This window comes from Doryrhamphus excisus, chromosome 19, assembly GCF_030265055.1.
Source record: "Doryrhamphus excisus isolate RoL2022-K1 chromosome 19, RoL_Dexc_1.0, whole genome shotgun sequence".
Taxonomy (NCBI): Eukaryota; Metazoa; Chordata; class Actinopteri; order Syngnathiformes; family Syngnathidae; genus Doryrhamphus; species Doryrhamphus excisus.
In genome coordinates, this window is record NC_080484.1 from 4271933 (window position 1) to 4292642 (window position 20710).

The 20710-nt window shown below is 42.7% G+C and overlaps 1 protein-coding gene across 4 annotated transcripts in view; it reads right to left on the reverse strand.

Moving 5' to 3' along the window:
* Positions 1-540: 540 nt before the first annotated feature.
* Positions 541-20710, reverse strand: part of sptan1 (spectrin alpha, non-erythrocytic 1) — a 43553-nt gene continuing 23383 nt past the window's right edge. For 2 of the 4 annotated variants that reach the window (XM_058057250.1, XM_058057247.1), the window contains 29 exons: positions 18710-18801; positions 16550-16694; positions 16297-16478; positions 15615-15714; positions 15230-15427; positions 14865-15011; positions 14679-14782; positions 13940-14102; positions 12532-12546; positions 10227-10358; positions 9974-10111; positions 9794-9898; positions 9336-9544; positions 8661-8781; positions 7761-7882; positions 7528-7660; positions 7351-7449; positions 7098-7257; positions 5062-5138; positions 4782-4991; positions 4402-4698; positions 4105-4217; positions 3911-3928; positions 2403-2457; positions 2021-2217; positions 1427-1480; positions 1196-1342; positions 954-1101; positions 541-881 (listed from right to left, as the gene is read on the reverse strand). In XM_058057250.1, the coding sequence (XP_057913233.1) occupies positions 756-881; positions 954-1101; positions 1196-1342; positions 1427-1480; positions 2021-2217; positions 2403-2457; positions 3911-3928; positions 4105-4217; positions 4402-4698; positions 4782-4991; positions 5062-5138; positions 7098-7257; positions 7351-7449; positions 7528-7660; positions 7761-7882; positions 8661-8781; positions 9336-9544; positions 9794-9898; positions 9974-10111; positions 10227-10358; positions 12532-12546; positions 13940-14102; positions 14679-14782; positions 14865-15011; positions 15230-15427; positions 15615-15714; positions 16297-16478; positions 16550-16694; positions 18710-18801 (3807 nt within the window). In that variant the 3' untranslated portion in view covers positions 541-755. The remainder of the gene's footprint in view (positions 882-953; positions 1102-1195; positions 1343-1426; positions 1481-2020; positions 2218-2402; positions 2458-3910; positions 3929-4104; positions 4218-4401; positions 4699-4781; positions 4992-5061; positions 5139-7097; positions 7258-7350; positions 7450-7527; positions 7661-7760; positions 7883-8660; positions 8782-9335; positions 9545-9793; positions 9899-9973; positions 10112-10226; positions 10359-12531; positions 12547-13939; positions 14103-14678; positions 14783-14864; positions 15012-15229; positions 15428-15614; positions 15715-16296; positions 16479-16549; positions 16695-18709; positions 18802-20710) is intronic. The other 2 variants (XM_058057251.1, XM_058057248.1) reach the window with 1 other exon arrangement.

Here is a 20710-nt window from a genome sequence, read left to right on the forward strand (position 1 = left end):
TAATAGCAAACAAAGGCTACTGTACCAAATATTAACATTCATTTTCTCAGGTGTTCAAATACTTATTTGCAGCTGTATCACACAAATAAATTGTTAAAAAATCATGCATTGTGATTTCTGGATTTTTCTTTTTAGTTTATCTCTCTCACAGTGGACATGCACCTACGATGAAAATTTCAGACCCCTCCATGATTTCTAAGTGGGAGAAATAGCAAAATAGCAGGGTGTTCAAATACTTATTTTCTTCACTGTATCTACCCCCCCCCATGGAAACACTTGGCAAGACTCACTGTCACGTCATCTGCAAACAGATGAGAGCCTAAGACCCTGATACTGGACTCCCTCACACCTTGGTTGCGCGTGGAAATGGGGCAGTCCTGGTGGAGTCTCCCGTGCACCCTTGCAAGGCTCTAGAACTGGTCTCGTGCTCCACCAGCCAGGATGAACACCACAGCCAAGGTTGGACTTCATGGCTCAGCAGTCGACGTTCCCGGGGAGGTTGCAGTGTAGGGAATTAAAAGTACAAAGTACGACTTGTAGTTTTAACCAACGTTTATTGAAGCGCACGGGAGGAAAGTTATGTGATAATCATTGGAAGGATGCTTTTCTCTTCAATATGATACTATGACAAGCAAAGAGACGAGGGATAGAGCGAGATACACATAGTGGATACTTAAGTACTCCTAGTGTCAGTCATGCACTTTCAACTCTATATATGCGTGTGTGTGTGTTTTCGTTGGTCATTGGGCAAAGGGTTAGTTAACAAAGAGTGAACGAGTAAACTCCACAAAGTCGAAAGCTGACGGCAGCTCCCGACCTTTATTGTCAAGGTAGGGCTTCATGTGCGACAGGCAATAATCCGCTTGCTCCTTGGTCAGGTTCTGAAAAGAGAAAGCAAAAGCAGACATGACAAAGCAGTTTTGGTTTCCATGACGAGGTCGTCGCCAACTGACCTGGTAGAGCTCTTCCTTGGTCACGTAGGGTTTGTTCTCGCTGCTCAGGGCGCGGAAGGCGCTCTCGATCTCCTCGCTGGATTTGACGTTTTCTGTCTCACGGCTAATCATGAAGGCCATGTATTCCTGGAGCGACACATTGCCATCCCTGCCAAGCAGACGTCACATTAGCATGGCGTGTACAAATAGGCTGGGCGATGTGGTTATCATGGCTTTGAATATTATTTTAGCCGGCGACAGACCTGTTTGGATCCACCGTGTCCAGTATGGCCTCAAACTCAGGATCGGGTTCGCCCTCTTCCACCATGGGCAGGTCGTAACCTAGCGAGCGCAAGCATGACTTGAACTCCTGGTGGTTGAGACGGCCGGACTTCTCCTTGTCGAAGTGTCTGCGGGACAACGAGGACAGATGAGAAGGTGGGCTCGGATGGAGGAACACAACTCAACGATGGGAGACGGTGCAGGAACCATACTTGAACATCATGCTGAACTCCTTCAGGGCCTCCTCTGTCACTCCGGTTGTGTTCCTGAAAGTCAGAGCAAAGTCGTCAACGTACGCTGAGCTTATTTTAACGTGGACTTCAGTTCAAAACTTTAAAGAGACCAACTTTTTAAAGATTTCTGACAATTTTTTTCTTTGTTTTTTGCAAGTAGATCCTTAAAAAAAGAGAATCTTTGTTTAGTGTTTTTTTGTTTTGTGCAGTACGCCCTTAAAGCTTTGACTAAGACTTTTCAGTAGTAGCAGAGTACTCTTGTCTCTTCAACGCAATAGTCATTTATTGACAGCAGCAGCGCTGGAGCCAGAAATGGTTCCCTGGGGTGGTGGCCAAGGTGAGACCATTACTCACATAGGGGTGGCAATATGTTGACACGTCCAGTGGGGTGGCGGGAAAGTGACCAAGGATGGTCACGGCCACCATGTAGCTCCACCACTGTACAGTGGCACTTCCCGTGCTAGCTACCAGCACCATGACTCAGCCTTCCCGGGCACAGTGAGGGGGAACTACCACCTAGCTACCACTAGCGTGAAGAGGTACAGGGTGGGTAGTGTTGTGCGGATTGTGTACCTGGCCTGTATCTGCTGCTCCAGGTTATGCTGCATCCTCATTCCCAGCTGGTCCAGTTGGTCCCACTGCTGGGCCAGACCCACCGTGCTGTGTTCCGTGTACTTGTTGTCCAAGATCAGTGCTTCTTCCATTGCTGCACCCAAGTCTTCTATCTTCTTCAATTGGCTGCGCATGGCACGGATCTCCTGGTGTTTACGCTATACACATACACTTAGCATGAGTGCTTCCATTTTTTCCAAACGAGGCACATGTATCCAGTCTGAGTCGATGACAATATCGAGGTGATGGATACGAGCCATTCATATTCCATATTAACTTTCCATATGAAATGTGGTATGATAGAGCTTTGTGATGAGGCACGGACTAGTGAAAGGACACCTACCTTGGTGGCCTCCAGCTGGGATTCCAGTGTACCCGACTCTTCCACCATACAGGACCTGACACCAAAAGACACAAAGTAAGAACACACCCCTCAACAGAAATCTTGAGCGTCCACAACATACTTGCTCAGACTTCAGCAGTGTTGGGAATTTATTTGGAAGTGTATTGGGTCTTAGCTTTGTAGTTGCAGTCTGACCGATAAGGTCTGCTGAGGTCAGCTAATAACGACCCATCCAGAAGGTAAACAATGCTAATACCGACCCATCCAGAAGATAACTAATGCTAATACCGACCCATCCAGAAGATAACTAATGCTAATACCGACCCACCCGGAAGCTAAACAATGCTAATACCGACCCATCCGGAAGCTAAACAATGCTAATACCGACCCATCCAGAAGCTAAACAATGCTAATACCGACCCATCCGGAAGCTAAACAATGCTAATACCGACCCACCCGGAAGCTAAACAATGCTAATACCGACCCACCCGGAAGCTAAACAATGCTAATACCGACCCACCCGGAAGACAAACAATGCTAATACCGACCCATCCGGAAGATAAACAATGCTAATACAGACCCATCCAGAAGATAAACAATGCTAATACCGACCCATCCAGAAGATAAACAATGCTAATACCGACCCATCCAGAAGATAACTAATGCTAATACCGACCCATCCAGAAGGTAAACAATGCTAATACCGACCCATCCAGAAGATAACTAATGCTAATACCGACCCACCCGGAAGCTAAACAATGCTAATACCGGCCCATCCGGAAGCTAAACAATGCTAATACCGACCCATCCGGAAGCTAAACAATGCTAATACCGACCCATCCGGAAGCTAAACAATGCTAATACCGACCCATCCGGAAGATAACTAATGCTAATACCGACCCACCCGGAAGCTAAACAATGCTAATACCGACCCACCCGGAAGACAAACAATGCTAATACTGACCCATCCGGAAGATAAACAATGCTAATACTGACCCATCCAGAAGATAAACAATGCTAATACCGACCCATCCAGAAGATAACTAATGCTAATACCGACCCACCCGGAAGCTAAACAATGCTAATACCGACCCACCCGGAAGCTAAACAATGCTAATACCGACCCACCCGGAAGCTAAACAATGCTAATACCGACCCATCCGGAAGCTAAACAATGCTAATACCGACCCATCCGGAAGCTAAACAATGCTAATACCGACCCATCCGGAAGATAACTAATGCTAATACCGACCCACCCGGAAGACAAACAATGCTAATACCGACCCACCCGGAAGATAAACAATGCTAATACCGACCCATCCAGAAGATAAACAATGCTAATACCGACCCATCCAGAAGATAACTAATGCTAATACCAACCCATCCAGAAGGTAAACAATGCTAATACCGACCCATCCAGAAGATAACTAATGCTAATACCGACCCATCCAGAAGCTAAACAATGCTAATACCGACCCATCCAGAAGATAAACAATGCTAATACTGACCCATCCAGAAGATATGTCCTGATCCACGCCACAGACAAGGTCAGGGAGGGGAGGAAGAGAAAAAGATAAAATGATAAAATGGAATGTTGTATCTTTCATGTTGGAATTCTGTCCTGCTCCATATTCTGATGAACATGGTGATAACCGATGTTCATTCTTTGACCGAAGAGGGTCCAAGAATGAATGAAGTGTACCTGGTCTCCTGCAGCCACTGGTGGAAAGCGTTGGCATGCTGTGCAAACTCCTGACGTAACTTGTCATTTTCCTCCTGCCTCCTCTGCTCTTTCTGCAGTTCCAGTTCTCGCTCCTACGATCAAACACAGCCAGCAGGAAAGGATGTGACAATGACACACACACATTATTTACACAAATGGGTCCTACGACTTTCTGGTTCCAGGGTGTTCATTGGCTGACCATCTTTGTGTTTTTCATAGTTAAACAAGTTAATAGTAGCTCCCCATCGACGTAATGGTGAGGAGGACTGGGAATACCTTGATTATCTTCTGCAGGTTCCCCCATGTTTCTTCCAAAGCTTCCATGGTGAACCAGGTGTATGGGTTGGACACCACCTGGTAGTTTTTAATCTGCAGGTCGAGTTCAGCCAGCTGGTTGAAATCGGTATGGGCTGAGGTCAGCGATGAGCGGAAGGCCTCGTGGGCTTCACGCAGTGCCCGGATCTCTTCCAGAGAATTGCACCTCACGGGATCCGTCAGATCCTCCTCAGCGTTCTCAAACCAGCTGTTAAACGCTGAGGCCTTTTTGGCAAATGTAAGGAACAAGTCCTCGACCTGGGGACGGAAGAAAGTGATGCACACATCTGGTCATCCATCCAATAGACACCATCCCCTCCAACACTCGAACGCCTCTTTACCTTTCGGAAGTGCTCTTGGGCCTCCAGGAGCTTCTTCTTGCGAGCCGCAGAATTGGAGAGCAATTGGTTCCAGCGCTTCATCAAGGCAGCATGACGAGCTTCTATTGCTTTAGACTGGACATGCTTAGCAGCCAGCAGCTGGTCTTTTAGAGCCGTGATGCTTGTGATTCCCTCCTGCTGGAAGGCTTGCAGACCGGCATCAAAGGTCTCCTACAAGTCCACAATGATTAAAAAAAAAAAAGACAGACAGGATGTGTGTACGTTCGTGAGCAGGAAATACCTGCTTGGTTAGCAGAGTCTGAACGGAGGACAGGTCTCTGCCGTAGTCATCAGTCTTAAGGCTGTTCTCTTTCTCTCCTGGATGGAAACCACATGCAGATGTTACAAATAAACATGGTGTGCCTATGCTAAATACAATAGCTGACTGACTATTATAGTTATTGCTATAGTCAAGCATCATTCTCCTTTTTGTACAGCTGGTATCAAATCATAATGTACAGTATGTCACAAAAGTGAGTACACCCCTCACATTTCTGCAAATATTTTATTATATCTTTTCATGGGACAACACTGAAGAAATGAAACTTTGCTACAATGTAAAGTAGTCAGTGTACAGCTTGTATAACAGTGTAAATTTACTGTCCCCTCAAAATAACTCAATACACAGACCTTAATGTCTAAACTGCAGGCAACAAAAGTGAATACACCCCTAAGTGAAAATGTCCAAATTGGGCCCAATTAGCCATTTTCTTTCCCCAGTGTCATGTGACCCATTAGTGTTACAAGGTCTCAGGTGTGAATGGGGAGTATATGTGTTAAATTTGGTTTTATCACTCTCACACTCTCTCATACTGGTCACTGGAAGTTTAACATGGCACCTCATGGCAAAGAACTCTCTGAGGATCTGAAAAAAAGAATTGCTGCGCTACACGAAGATGGCTTAGGCTATAAGAAGATTGCCAACACTCTGAAACTGAGCAGCAGCACGGTGGCCAAGACCATACAGCGGTATAACATCACAGGTTCCACTCAGAACAGGCCTTGCCATGGCGACCAAAGAAGTTGAGTGCACGTGCCCAGCGTCATATCCAGAGGTTGTCTTTGGAAAATAGACGCCTGAGTGCTGCCAGCATTGCTGCAGAGGTTGAAGGGATGGGTGGTCAACCTGTCAGTGCTCAGACCATACGTCGCACTCTGCATCAAATTGGTCTGCATGGCTGTCATCCCAGAAAGAAGCCTCTTCTAAAGATGATGCATAAGAAAGCCCGCAAACAGTTTGCTGAAGATAAGCAGACTAAAGACATGGATTACTGGAACCATGTCCTGTGGTCTGATGAGACCAAGATAAGCTTATTTGGTTCAGATGGTGTCAAGCGTGTGTGGCGGAAACCAGGTGAGGAGTACAAAGACGAGTGTGTTTTACCTACAGTCAAACATGGTGGTGGGAGTGTCATGGTCTGGGGCTGCATGAGTGCTGCCGGCACTGGGGAGCTACAGTTCATTGAGGGAACCATGAATGCCAACATGTACTGTGACATCCTGAAGCAGAGCATGATCCCCTCCCTTCGGAAACTGGGCCGCAGGGCAGTATTCCAACATGACAACGACCCCAAACACACCTCCAAGACAACCACTGCTTTGCTAAAGAAGTTAAGGGTGAATGTGATGGACTGGCCAAGCATGTCTCCGGACCTAAATCCTATTGAGCATCTGTGGGGCATCCTCAAACTGAAGGTGAAGGAGCACAAGGTCTCTAACATCCACCAGCTCCGTGATGTCGTCATGGAGAAGTGGAAGAGGATTCCAGTGGCAACCTGTGAAGCTCTGGTGAACTCCATGCCTAAGAGGGTTAAGGCAGTGCTGGAAAATAATGGTGGCCACACAAAATATTGACACTTTTGGCCCAATTTGGACATTTTCACTTAGGGGTGTATTCACTTTTGTTGCCTGCAGTTTAGACATTAAGGTCTGTGTATTGAGTTATTTTGAGGGGACAGTAAATTTACACTGTTATACAAGCTGTACACTGACTACTTTACATTGTAGCAAAGTTTCATTTCTTCAGTGTTGTCCCATGAAAAGATATAATAAAATATTTGCAGAAATGTGAGGGGTGTACTCACTTTTGTGACATACTGTATGTCTGAAGGAAATACCAGTACTATTTGTACTGGTATTTCCTTCAGACGTCACCGTCATAAATGAATGTGCAGCATGCATGGTATGTAAACACTGACTATTCTCTATTATCTACAAGTGCTGATACAATGAGGTCAATGAAGGACGACAGGCGGCACTGTAAAGCTAAACTCGCACCGATCCACGACTCCACCACATCAGCCTTCCAGTTGAACTGCAGGAAAGCGGAATTCTCATCCAGCTTGGCCTTCCTCTGAGCAGCTGCCCGATTCAGCTCCGACACTTTGCCTTGCAGAGCTGACATCTTGGATGTGATGTTGTCCACATGATGATTGTTCTGTTGGGGGGGGAGAAGGAAAATCCGTACATCCCACTGACTTGACAAAGCCCTGACAATGCACTGCTTCTCTTTCCATTGCACTGATAGTACCTTCTTAATGAGATCTTCCCCGTTAGCACAGACATCACTGACACGGTCTCGGTGCACGGTGAAGTCCGTCTCAAATGCTTCATGCTTTTTAAGCAAGCCCTGTCAAAAAGGACCCACGGTTAGAAACACTTAGGGGAGGTAAAACCCCTAGCACAGCTTTGCTAGTAGAAAAAGCACCTGCACAGCAGCCAGTGTGTCTCCATAGTCCTCACTCCCCACTAAATTCAGTTTCTCATTGATCCACGCTTCTTCTTCTTCCACATTTGCCACAAATTGCTGGTAGTCCAAGGATTCCTCCAACCTCTGACCCCTAGATACAAACACGTTTACACAGGTTTCTTTAGTATACTTGTGTGCATATATAACATACCGTGTATATATATATATATATATGGTTTATTTATTGTTACCTTGCTCCGGATAAGTCTTTGAGTTCTTTCCAGTGATCCACAAACTGGGACAGTCTCTGCTGGATCTCCTCTTGACCGATGGTGTTGTCATCAGACAGCTTCTTCCCAGTATCCAGCACCGACTGGAAGCAGGCGTCGCTTGTCAACATTGAAATATTCGCACATCCAACTCATCTGTATAGCACTATTTTTAAAAAACTGTGCTATACAGTTTTGTATTTTTGAACTCATCAAGTCCCTAAGTGATGTATGAAACATCTTAGAGTGTTTGTCATACGACAGTCTAGAACATGGCTTTCCCAAATGACAGTGTGTCAGCTAAGTAAGCTCATTTTTTTAACAAGTAGACATTTCTACTTGTAAGAGGGTTGTAATTCCATCTTGTGGATTTATTTTTGAAGTGCTCGGATAGTTAGATGATGATGAGTTGTCATGTTGCGCAATACTCAGTGGGTGTCTGCATATTTTGAGGATTGGTTTTGGAGGCCTATATAAAAGGCACAAAAAAGGCCAGCATTGTTAGTCCAGTGAGCGGCATCATGCCACATCTATCACGTGAACAACATCTCCAGGCACTGAGTACAGTTCATCGGCCATGCGTACCCACAATCAGAAACCTGCATGAACGCCACAAAACGAAAGCCGAGAGAGTGAGTGAAAACTCCCAACCTGGACCCTTACATCCGGTCGCAACCCCTGCGGGACAACTTTCACTGGAACAACAGGTGCCATTTTCTGTTAAGTTTTTGGTTTTGAAATTATTCTCGAAACATTAGATATTTGTTTCTGTATGCAAATATCCTAAACAAATGACTCAAATTAGGAATATCCAATTAAGGGCTTTAAACTAAAAATGTCGAAAAATACTGTGTATTAGTAAAAATAAAATAAGTCCTTCACCTTTATGGCGGGCTCGTGGGCTCCCAGCTCAGCTTCCAGCCTCTTGTGTTTCTTCCTGAGGTTCTGGACTCCAGTCAAGTCACGCCCATAGTCCTCCGAACTTACAAGCAATTTCTTCTCCCTGTTGGAGCAGTAACGCACACAACCCCATTGGCAGTTACATGGAAAACATTTCACTTTAAACCTCTTGCAAGGGGATTTGTCATCAGAAAGTGGAAGTAGACGCTAATGTTATTCAATAGCATGTTATGCTTGCTACAGCCCATTGCTCCAAAGGAGTGCAAAAAAGTGCAAAAAAAACAAACAGTGCTAACGGACCGTTGGAAGGCACAAAAATGGAACAGCCTTAAAGTCCCTGATCTCAGCTTCACGTCATGAAGGCAACAAGACCTAGAAACCAGCGGCAAGTGAAGGAGGCCTGGCATCTCCAGAGAGGAAATTCCCAGGGACTTAGAATTCAGGTCATATAATAAAAGCAATACATCCAATTTTATATACGTCTACATGCCTGACACATTTTATGTTACTTTTTTCTTCTAGTTTTTAGGTCGATGCTGAGTTTAATTAAGTAGTAGTAATTAAGTATTAAGAACTAATCTCAACAAATGAAACAATGATTGAAATAAAAAAAACAGTAGGCTCAAACTACACTAATTGAAAAGGAGGGACTCTTACTTGATCCAAGACTCTTCATCATCCAGGTCCCTGAAGAACTGATGCAGGCGGTGAGACTCATTGAGCTTTGCATGGCGGCTGGCTGCCATACTTTTAATTTTCATGAAACGGCCATTGACGGCGTCACGCTTGTCCTTCACTTGAGAGGTATCGAAGGCGTTGGTGGCCATCAGACTGTCAGCCTGGCCGTTGAGATCCTTCAGCCGATCCTGGAAAGGGAAGGATGTTCGATGTAGACATCTTACTTTTTTGAAAAAAAAAAAAAAAACAAAAAAACAAAAACACTTTGCTGTGGGCCAAAATGTACAGGTCACATACTGGATTTGTTCTTGTCTTTTCCATCAATGACATTTAAGTAGCGTCTGTCCTTACATTGTGAAAACCCCACTTTCACCTCCAAAGATGGCTCTGGCTTGGTAGAACTATGCTTCTATTCCCAATATGCTTTTTAAAAGTACCTCGTGGGCAGAAATATCAGCCTCCAGCAACTGGTGTTTCTTCAGCAGGTTGTTGACGGAGGCCAGATCTTTACCGTAGTCCTCAGAGGCAAGGAGTGCTTCCACCTGAAAAACACACTGTATCAGTCCTGGTCCTGGTCTCCAACACAGTCTTCTCAACTCTGGCATGGAGATGATTACCTCGGAGAGCCAGAAGTCAAAGTCTTTGATGCCAGTGTTGAAGTTCTGTTGCTTATTGGCGTCTTTGAGTTTTTGACTCTTTTCGGCAGATTTATTGACCAGGAACTGCCACTGCTCGTCCAAAGCACTAAGGCGGACCTACAGGGGAAAATACTTTTTGTACATTTCACATAGCTAAAGTGGTACTCAAAGAAAAAAAACTAAACAAAACAAATACACTTTTTACCGTATTCAACATGTCCATAATAAATACCTTAACGGCATCCTCACTGCCGGCACAGGCACCTCTCTGGATGAGGGTGTTCCCAGTATCGATGACTCCTCTGATGCGGTCCGCATTGGCATGGAGCTCTGCCTCAAACGCTTGATGCTTCTGATGTTTGCTCTGCCATCATTGAGACAATCAAGAGGATACAAGAACAAAGCGTGAGACTTCCATTTACATGATATGTTACAAACACCCCACATATTCTCATACTATCTTTCAGTGCAATGCAGAAAATGGGATAGCAATTATCGTATTTTCTGGACTATAAGTCGCTCCAGAGTATTAAGTCACACAAGACGAAAAATGCATAGTTACATAGAAAAAAACATACATAAGTCGCACTGGAGTATAAGTCGCATTTTTTGCGGGTAATTTATTTTACAAACTACTTGACCAAAACAGACATTATGTCATCTTGGAAGGCAAGTTCTAACAATAAAAGACTAGAGAACAGGCTGAATAGGTGTAAGATGCTAACACAATGGTTATTCAGCTACACTAAAGATAAACATGAACAGAAAAGGTGTCCAGTGTTTATGTAACATAAACAGTTGTTTCATTTATAAGTCGCTCTGGAGTATAAGTTGCAGGAACAGCCAACATATGAAAAAAAGTGCGACTTATAGTCCGGAAAATACGGTATATAAAGTGTACAATTGGAAACAAACAAAAAAAGTGAGCACCCAAGTCACTGACTAAGTTAGCTAACACAATTGGGCTATAAAGCAAAGCGTTGTGTCCAAATGAATAACCGTATTTTCCGGACTATAAGTCGCATTTTTTTTTTTATCGGTTGGCTGTTCCTGCAACTTATACTCCAGAGCGACTTATAAATGAAAAAACAGTTTGTTACATAAACACTGGACACCTTTTCTGTTCATGTTTATTTATTGTGTAGCTGAATAACCATTGTGTTTGCATATCTTACACCTATTCAGCCTGTTCTCTAGTCTTTTATTGTTAAAGATGACATAATGTCTGTTTTGGTCAAGTAGTTTGTAAAATAAATTACCCGCAAAAAATGCGACTTACACTCCGGTGTGACTTATGTATGTTTTTTTCTACGTAATTATGCATTTTTGGCCTTGTGTAGCCTTGTGTGACTTATACTGAGTGACTTAGAGTCCAGAAAATATGGTAAAATATACCTCTTTTTATTAATCTGTGTGTCATTAGTATAGTAGTGTCAGTAGACTTTGATTTTGTTATTACAAAGTTAACTTGGAAACAAACAAAAATCAGTGGAACCACACAAAACCCCCACAAAGAAAACCTGAAAGATATTAGTTAGGAACCCAGGAAGCTGGGATATACTGTATGAATAAATATGTTTCCACAAAACTGTTGCATGCCCATAGAATTCACTGAGTGTGTGTATTTGTGGTGCATATGGCAATCACTGCTCATAACCAGGCCACTTTTCAATGCAAGGGAATGCACTCTCTCTCATGACTTGACAAACAGATCCTTTCCTGCCTTTAATCAGTATACGTCATGCCGTATGCTTTATTACTCAAACAGTTCCAAAACAAGCCCTTAAGAACTGGTGAGACAAAGACAAACTAGCACAAACTAAAAACATGTCAACAGATTTCAACAAACACTTTTAAATGTGAAGACAAAGACAAAATCGAGGTACACACTGCTGGTTTTAGAGTGGAAATAAAAACATCCACACAAACCCCCGCTTGGCTGTCAATGTCTTGGGATGTTTACTCGTCCAGATGACCCAAAGCTGTTTATTCACTCTGAAGGCGACTGGCTCCTCCATCTGCACAGCCTCAGTGGACTTTAGGATTGGCTAACGTAATGTCCACATCAACATCAAGATCCCCCCCCCCCCAAAAAACTAGAAAACTTGGAGGTTACTTCAATGTCCATGTGTGGACAAAATGAGGCCAGATTTCTGCTTTCTAAAATATCCATGTTGGTGTGGACATATGCTAACAAACTGTGTCCCATAATCTACTACTCCTCCGTATGATCAGTCAAAGTCACTGTAAATGCTGGCAGATGTGTATTGGCTGATCTTGACCCTGATGACTGGGTCAAGATCCTGATGATGATAGGCCAATTCTCACCAAGATTCCACATACCTTGTTCAATCAGGGCCAGGCAAAAATATTGCAGTTTGCTCTGAATGATGTGACAACAGAAGTGGTCACCTTCTAGTATTTCCAAGGGTGTGTGTGTGTGTTTTTATATCCGGTGCATATCAAGTCTACACTAATAGACAGCACAAGAAACCACACTGCTTGTTTGTTAGTCAACTCACAATACACAAACTTACCAGAAGCTTGGATAGCTAAGAAAAACAGAAAAGATTAGAAAGAATTTAGTCTTATGTCAGAAAGGACACACGGGGGATTAGACAATCCATAGATCAAATACGACACATTTTCAAAAGAAAATATGTACATTGTCATTTGATTCTGTCTCTGCTCACTTGTCACTCACATCAATTATGTGAGGCATGCACAATATCTTATCGCTGTTTTTTTTTTTAAATTAAGATTCACAAGTATGCAAAATGTCTTCCTCAAATTGTCAACGTTTCTTTACAAGAGAGCTGAGGGGCAGTTACGACAGGCAGTTTACATCACAGGCAGGGAAAAAAAGGAGTGCTTGATTTGCTCACCAGCACAGTAGGACTAATCTCACATGATTGGAGCTAGGTTTTTCACGTCATTGGATTTATTATGTCATAATTCATCATATCGGACCGATATTTATCATGCATCCTTAATTTAGAGCAAATATCTTTAGGGGGCTGCACGACGGCGAGTGGTTAGCGCAGACCTCACAGCTAGAAGTTCAAGCTAGAGTTCAATCCCACCCTCGGCCATCTCTGTGTGGGGTTTGCATGTTCTCCCCGTGCATGCGTGGGTTTTTTCCGGGTACTCCGGTTTCCTCCCACATTCCAAAAACATGCTAGGTTAATTGGCAACTCCAAATTGTCCATAGGTATGAATGTAAGTGAGAATAGTTGTTTGTCTATATGTGCCCTGTGATTGGCTAACGGCCAGTCCAGAGTGTACCCCGCCTCTCGCCCGCAGACAGCTGGGATAGGTTCCAGCACCCCGGTGACCCTCGTGAGGATAAGCAGTAGAAAATGAATGAATGAATTATTCTTTAGGATTCATTAAGAACTTACTAATTCCATTGTTGTTGTGTTGTCTTGATTAACAGGAATCAATAAATTAAACTCAGGCTTAAAAAGTATAATTACTTTTTCCTCATATCCCCCTCAATCGGAAAGCCACTTCGAAATGGCTTTGTATATTATGGTTATATGTATAGTTAAATGACTCTGATAATGTGAAAGAGGGACAAGTTAGCAAAAATCAGAATGTCTTCTTGCACACTTGAACAGTGAACAACGACCAGACATGTTTGAGTACGAGTTCCTGTTAACTACTTGATTAGGTTCATTTTGTCTTCTTATTGAATGAATGTTCAATTTCTTGTATTCAAATAAACACAACAAACATACGATGGAGGTGGTTGAGATAAAGAAACAGGCCGAAAACACCATAAATCCAGATGAGGGAGACTGCACATGACAGTCAAACCATGTCAAGGACAAATATCCACTCAACATATCTTAAAACGTTCCAATATAAAAAAAATTGAACATTCATTTACGGTGAACTGGTGTTAACTGGTGAATGCGGGTTTGTGCTGGTGGAATGAAATACCTGGATGTTGGTCGGGTCCTTGTAGGACTCATCCGTGGCAGTCTGCAGTTTCTCGCTGATCCAAGCTTCTATTTCATCCACATCTCGGCTGAACTGCTGCAGGGTCTGGGATTCACCGAGTTTTGAGCGCTTTTCGATCATTTGGGCTTTCAGCCGGCGCCACCTTTCAATCAAGTCAAGTCACATGTCAGGATTTGTGCTGACTTTTAAGACATTTCTAAACATTGACAGAAGATCTAACATGTCCATCACGTGACTCATAGCTTTTCTCTTTTCACGTCTTTGGCTGTTGCACCAAACTGGAACTAGTGGGTGTGTTACAACAGTCATTTTTTATTGCAAATGTTGATACAAATCCAGAGGAGAAGGCAGTCATGGAAATAAAGAAATTGTGTTCATCCATTCATTTTCGACCGCTTATTCTCACCGGGGTCGCTGGAGCCTATCCCAGCTGTCTTCGGGCGAGAGGCGGGGTATACCCTGGACTGGTGGCCAGCCAATCACAGGGCACATATAGACAAACAACCATTCACACTCACATTCATACCTATGGACAATTTGGAGTCGCCAATTAACCTAGCATGTTTTTGGAATGTGGGAGGAAACCATGCATGCACGAGGGAGAACATGCAAACTCCACACAGAGATGGCCGAGGGTGGAACTGAACTCGTGTTAAAGAAATGTGTATGCACAGGAAATAACATAACTGTAAAAATGGCAAAAGAAAATGTTACTAACCTGTCAAGAACCTCATTGCGGCGATTCAAGATCTCAGGTTTGGCATAGTGGTCTGCTCCAATGAGCTGGTTGGCAAAGGATTGCAGTGCAGCAATTTTCTCTTCCTGTGTGTAACGAGATGCTTTCATTTCAAGAAAGAACAGCAGTCATCAGTCAAGGTTTCAAAAAAAGTGCAACTTCTTTTACCTGCACATTTATGGCCTTGTCAAAGTCTTCGTGTTTCTTGATGAGTGCCTCAACACTGTCAAGAGAGTCTCCCTTGTCATCACTTGCAAGGAAGGCTTCACGAGCTGCCATCCAATTCTCAGCCTGCTCACAGTCCCTGCTGAAGAGCTGTTCAAAAGATGCATACGGTACACAGTAGTCAGGAATTACATGCACAACCTCATATTACGCTTTATTTAATGTTTCCTTTACAGCCTATTCATCTCATAGGCTTTAATGTGTACAGTATAAGAGATATCTGCATTGGTTTTTGTGGTTATGTGCTTTTGATGCTGCTTCCGAGAGAGCGCTAACTTTTGAACGTGCTTATATATGATAATCTTTACCTGGAACTCGAGGCACTGGTCCAGCATCATGCGGCGCTGCACCCAGGCTTTTTCCAAGTCGGCTCGCTCGCTGTCTAAAGCCTCCAGTCTCTGCTTGATATCGGGACTTGCATAATGACCTTGGGCTAGCAGCTGCTGCCCAAACTGTTCGAAGGCCTGGAAGGTGCCAACACGAGCATCGATCTCTGTGCGGTGTTCCTGGACACATAAGAGGAGGCAAGAAAAGTTGACATTGTTATACTGATAATGGCTATGTCTTTATGATTATATGTGCTAATTAAGTCAGTATTTTGTTGTTTTTGGTTAAACTCAAACCTTCTGGAACAGATTAATGCCGCTAACCAAGGTTCAACAGTATTATTATTATTTATTATGAATCCCACACCTGGTGTCGTTCAAGAAGGGCTTCAGCTCCAGTCACATCTTTGGCTAACTCCTCTGAGGACACCAATCCTCGGATTCCGTTAATCCAGGACATAAGATCTCTGTGTACAAATGCATGTTAATTATGAATCACAAACATCAACTCCAGACTGACATGGCTTTAAAATAAGGATACGTATGTTTAGTTAAGATAATATACATATAATACTAAAACATGGTTGTTGTCAAATAATGAGCTTTCTTTCTCGAGTGATGCCTTGCTCAAAAGGTCAAAAGGTAGGTCAGGGTACAGGCTCTCACCTGACCAGCTGAAATGTATTTTTCCTCTGGCTCCCTCTCCCCCGGAAGCATGTCCAATGAAATAGTTTTTAATGGTACTTTATGGTACTTGTATTTTTGTATATTATATTGTATATTGTATACTTGTATATTTCTTAGCAACCTTTTAGTGTTAAGTTGTTGTGTGATGATTTTAGCTTTCTTGTGACACAAGACTGAGAGTCAGACTTATATTGAGTAATGACCTCTCACGACTTTCAATGGGTTGACAAGCCCAGAGTTTTTTCATAGCTCATGATTGTCTCCTGTCAAATCAAGAGCTACCTGGTTCTCATTTTGGATTCAAGTAAAAGGAAATATGCTGTGTGAGAAACTTCAAGTCAATCTTTGGGGTTCACACTCACCTGAAGTCCGAGACAAAGCGCTGCAGGTCATGTGAGTTTCCAAGTTTGTCTTTGCGCTGGTCAGCACGTCCTACCAGGCTGCTCCAGGCAGTGTTAAGCTCGGTGCATTTCTCTTGAATGTCATCCACCGCTTCTGGGTGGGACTGGATCAGACGCTGTGCTGTCTCGCCAAGAGAGTTTACCTGCATGTGACAGAGGGCGCCGTGAGACCAGTCTTCTGAAAAGCTCTGACACGAGCAAAAGACACACTGACCTTGTCACCCAAGGCTGCCAGGTCTCTCTCAAAGCCTTCATGCTTTCGCTGCAAAGCCTGAACACTGGCCAAGTCGTGACCATAGTTGTCTGTGTTGAGTGCCTGGTTCTTTTCCTCAATCCACTCTTTAGTTTCATCTGCATCTCTGTGGAAAACAAATGGCATTGCTCATTATTTTGTTAACACCATGATTCCAAGATGGTTTAACCCAGGGGTGTCAAACATACGGCCCGCGGGCCGGAACCGGCCCCCAAGGAGGTTCGATCAGGCCCGCAGGATAATTTGAAAGTGGAAAAAATGCATAAAAGACATGGAATTAATATTTTTAATTCGCTGCAATTCATGGATTATCCGCTAAGGGGCGCACTCTTTCCGTCATAGTAGAAGACAAGCCGCATCACTGAGACAGACTGAAAACAGCAGACGGTATCAATGCGCCATCTGCTGCTTGTTACGACGTTGTTAATACCTTGGTCTCTACCTCTCCGCTACACCCTCATTAGCCAAAATGTCGTTATCCAAACGAAGAAAAGTAGATAAGGAGTGTAGAATTTTCAAAGAAAAATGGACCACGTCCTATTTATTTACAGACATGCACGGATAACCTTTGTGCTTGGTGTGTTTGCAACAAGTTTCGGTATTGAAGGAATATAATATTCGACGCCACTATGAGACTCATCACAGCGAAAAATATGACGGCTTACTGTTTGCATTGAAAGAATACAGCTCTGTGAAGATGAATCCTTACTGTGGTGATTTAAAAAATGTGCACTTTAATGTTAGTCAGCAGCTTCAAAACAAAAGTTGTGTGATGGAATTCTACTGTTCATACAACTCCATAAATTTTCAGTATATATTGTATGTATGTTTCATGTATGAAGTTTACAGATTTACAGGACAGGCGAACACTTTCTTCATTACACATTTAAAATCACTCTCCTTAGTTTGTAAGGTGTACGCAGGGATTACATTTAGATTTTATATGCGTATGTGTAAGTGGTTTAAAAATCCCTTTCTTTAAAAGTCTCATTTAATCTTAAAGTGCATTACTATATTTTTCAGTACCAATTAAAGTTTTGTGCCTTTGTACAATCAGTGGGATCAGTTGCAATGCATATTTGTGAATGATAAAAGTAAATTGCACATTTGTCTAAGGAAATATGAGTATAAACATATTCATGTTTCATGAAATGTTTTGTAAAAGGATAGTTCATTAAATTTCAATATTTTCCTAATGTTCTTGTGCTTCTTTACACCAAAACAAAGGAAAGACATGATATTTTGGTTATTTATAGCAGAGTATGGTATAATTTTAATGGTCCGGCCCACTTGACATCTCCCTAGGCCGTATGTGGCCCACGATGCGAAATGAGTTTGAGACCCCTGGTTTAACCCAAAGGTCCCTCTATAGTCCCCATCCACTGGTCTGGCAGGCACTTTATAGCACATTATTGAGTGCTAATGTGCATATGTGTTTGGAGGGTCAACATTTATTTTGTGTTTATAATGTGTCTTCATTTTACACTATACACAAGAGAAATTAAATCCCTAGCTGCGAGACATAATCCCATGTCCTAGGTCAGGGGTGGGAAAATATTTTGACTCGTAGGCCGCATTGAGATTGAGACAAACAATTTTTTTTTACTAAATAAGACATCCGACTTGCAAGTCATGTTTCCAGTTTGCATGTTAAAATTTGAAATACTTAGAAAGCAACTGGTGGGCCGGATTCAAACTCTTGGTGGGCCGCATGTGGCCCCTGGGCCGTAGTCTGGGGCCTGTACTGGAACACCTCATAAGGGGGCCTTCAGGAGGCATTTTGACTAAATGCCCGAGTTCTACCCTGAGCTCACCCCGGATGACTGAGCTGGTTGGGTGAGTCCAGCCACCCTACAGAGGAAAGTCATTTTGGCTGCTTGTAGCCAGGCATATATTGTATATGGATCCTGAGTATCTCATGGGTTTCTTATGAAACAATAATACCCAGTACAATGGGTGAAAATCCTATTTTTGTCAGTATTCTCCTCTCTTTTCACTCAATACCTCCCGACTTATTCTCCTATTTCTGCGTGTGTCACTATTAGAGATCTACACCTATATAGATAGGTGTAGATTCTTGGACAATACTGATTTGTCATTTTCTGTGTAAATGATTCTTACCTATGGAACCGCTGTACTTCATGGGCACTACCCAACACGTTGCTCCTCTCTTCAGCCAGTTGCTGCAGCGATTTCCAGCGGTTGTTCAGTTCCTGTGTCATCAAATGTTGTGCTTGTCAGTACAGTAGTAAAAAGTAAAAGAAATAAATACCACTTAAACCAATTAAAAAGGTGCTGTCCTTCGGCTCCAAACATTTTTCAAACCAAATAATATGAGAGCAGCGTCACCAGCTATTGGTAACAACCAATCATGGTTTAAAAGAACAGATTGATTCAACTTTGTAAAAATGTACCTTGAACCGGATAATATGATTGGCATTCATGGCTTTAACTCATGGCTGTGTTGGGTATGCGTACATGTTGGTAGGGTGTGCACATACACAAAAGTGACCCACAATCTGGAGTCATTGTGTGGCTATACCAGGGGTGTCTAGGGGGGTGTTTGCAGCACACGGCTATTTTTTTATTGGTCCATGGCACATATTAAATACATAATTTAACAAGAAAAACAAATTTTACAAGGAAAAAAACGTTAAGAGAAAAAAAGTTTCAGAGAACAAAGTCAGAATTTTTGGAAAATTAAGTTGCCGAAATCTTTCAACAATAAAGTCAGATGCTATAGGAATAAAGTTATAATTAGGAGAAGAAAATTTACCAAGAGAAAATTGAAATAGCTAAAAAACAAAGAAAAAAAGAAAAACTACAGCTGTAGTTTTAATAATAATAATACATTTTATTTATAGGTGCCTTTCAGGACACTGAAGGTCACCGTACAGAGTCGTTAAAATAAATAAAACACAGTTAAAACGACACACATACATACGTATATAAAACACACAGGTACATAAAATGGTAGAATTTGAATTACGGGATAGAGTAAACCTGTCTGAATAAATACGTTTTAAGCTGGGATTTGAAGATGGTAACAGAGTCTGAAGTTTTTATGTGTTCTGGGAGGGCATTCCAGAGGTTGAGTGACTGAAAGCTCTGAACCCCATGGTGGTCAAGCGGGCAGAAGGGAAAACGAGTCGGATGTGGGCGGGAGTGTTTCGGTGGAGGAGGTTGGTGAGGTACTGAGGGGCGAGGTGGTTTATGGCCTTGAAGGTGAGGAGCAGAATTTTACAAGTGATGCGGAATTTAATAGGAAGTCAGTGGAGTTGTTGCAGGACATGGAGGGGGTTTTGGTGATGATACAGGCAGCAGAGTTTTGAACCAGTTGCAGTTTATGAATGGATTTGTCCGGTAAACCAAATAACAGGGAGTTGCAGTAGTCAAGGCGTGATGTGACCAGGCTATGGACCAGAATTGCAGTATTGTTTGGTGAAAGGGATGGGCGAAGACGGGAGATGTTGCACAGGTGGAAATATGCTATACGGGTGATATTGTTAATATGATTTTTGAGTGAGAGAGTTCTGTCAAGGATAACACCCAAACTCTTGCTCTGGGGGGTGGGGGAAACTAGGGAATTGTCAATTTGAATGGAGAAGTTTACTTTAGATAGGGTGGATTTAATGCCAATGAGAAGAACTTCAGTTTTATTACTGTTGAGTTTGAGGAAATTGATGGAGAACCAGGTTCTGATTTCCTGTAGGCAGTCAAGAGAGATACGTGGGTGAAATTGCGTTTGGTAGAGAGGTAGAGCTGGGTGTCATTCACATAGCATTGGAAATGAACATTGTACTTGTGAAATATCTAACCAACGGGGATGAGATAAATGATAAATAGAAGGGGTCCAAGAACAGAGCTTTGGGGAACACCAGGGGAGAGGGGGGATGGGTGGGATGCAAATGTTTTTAATTGAATAAAATGAGTACGTCCAGAAAGATTTTTATGAAAATAAAGTCAAAATAATAAGAGAAAAAAGTTTTACAAGAATAAATTTGAAAAATAAAATTCCTTTTAATATTAAACGAAAAATAAAGTAGTCATTTTAGGAAAATTAGATTGGAGAAAAAGTTGTAATATGATGGAAATAAGTGAAAATATGGGAATAAAGTCATA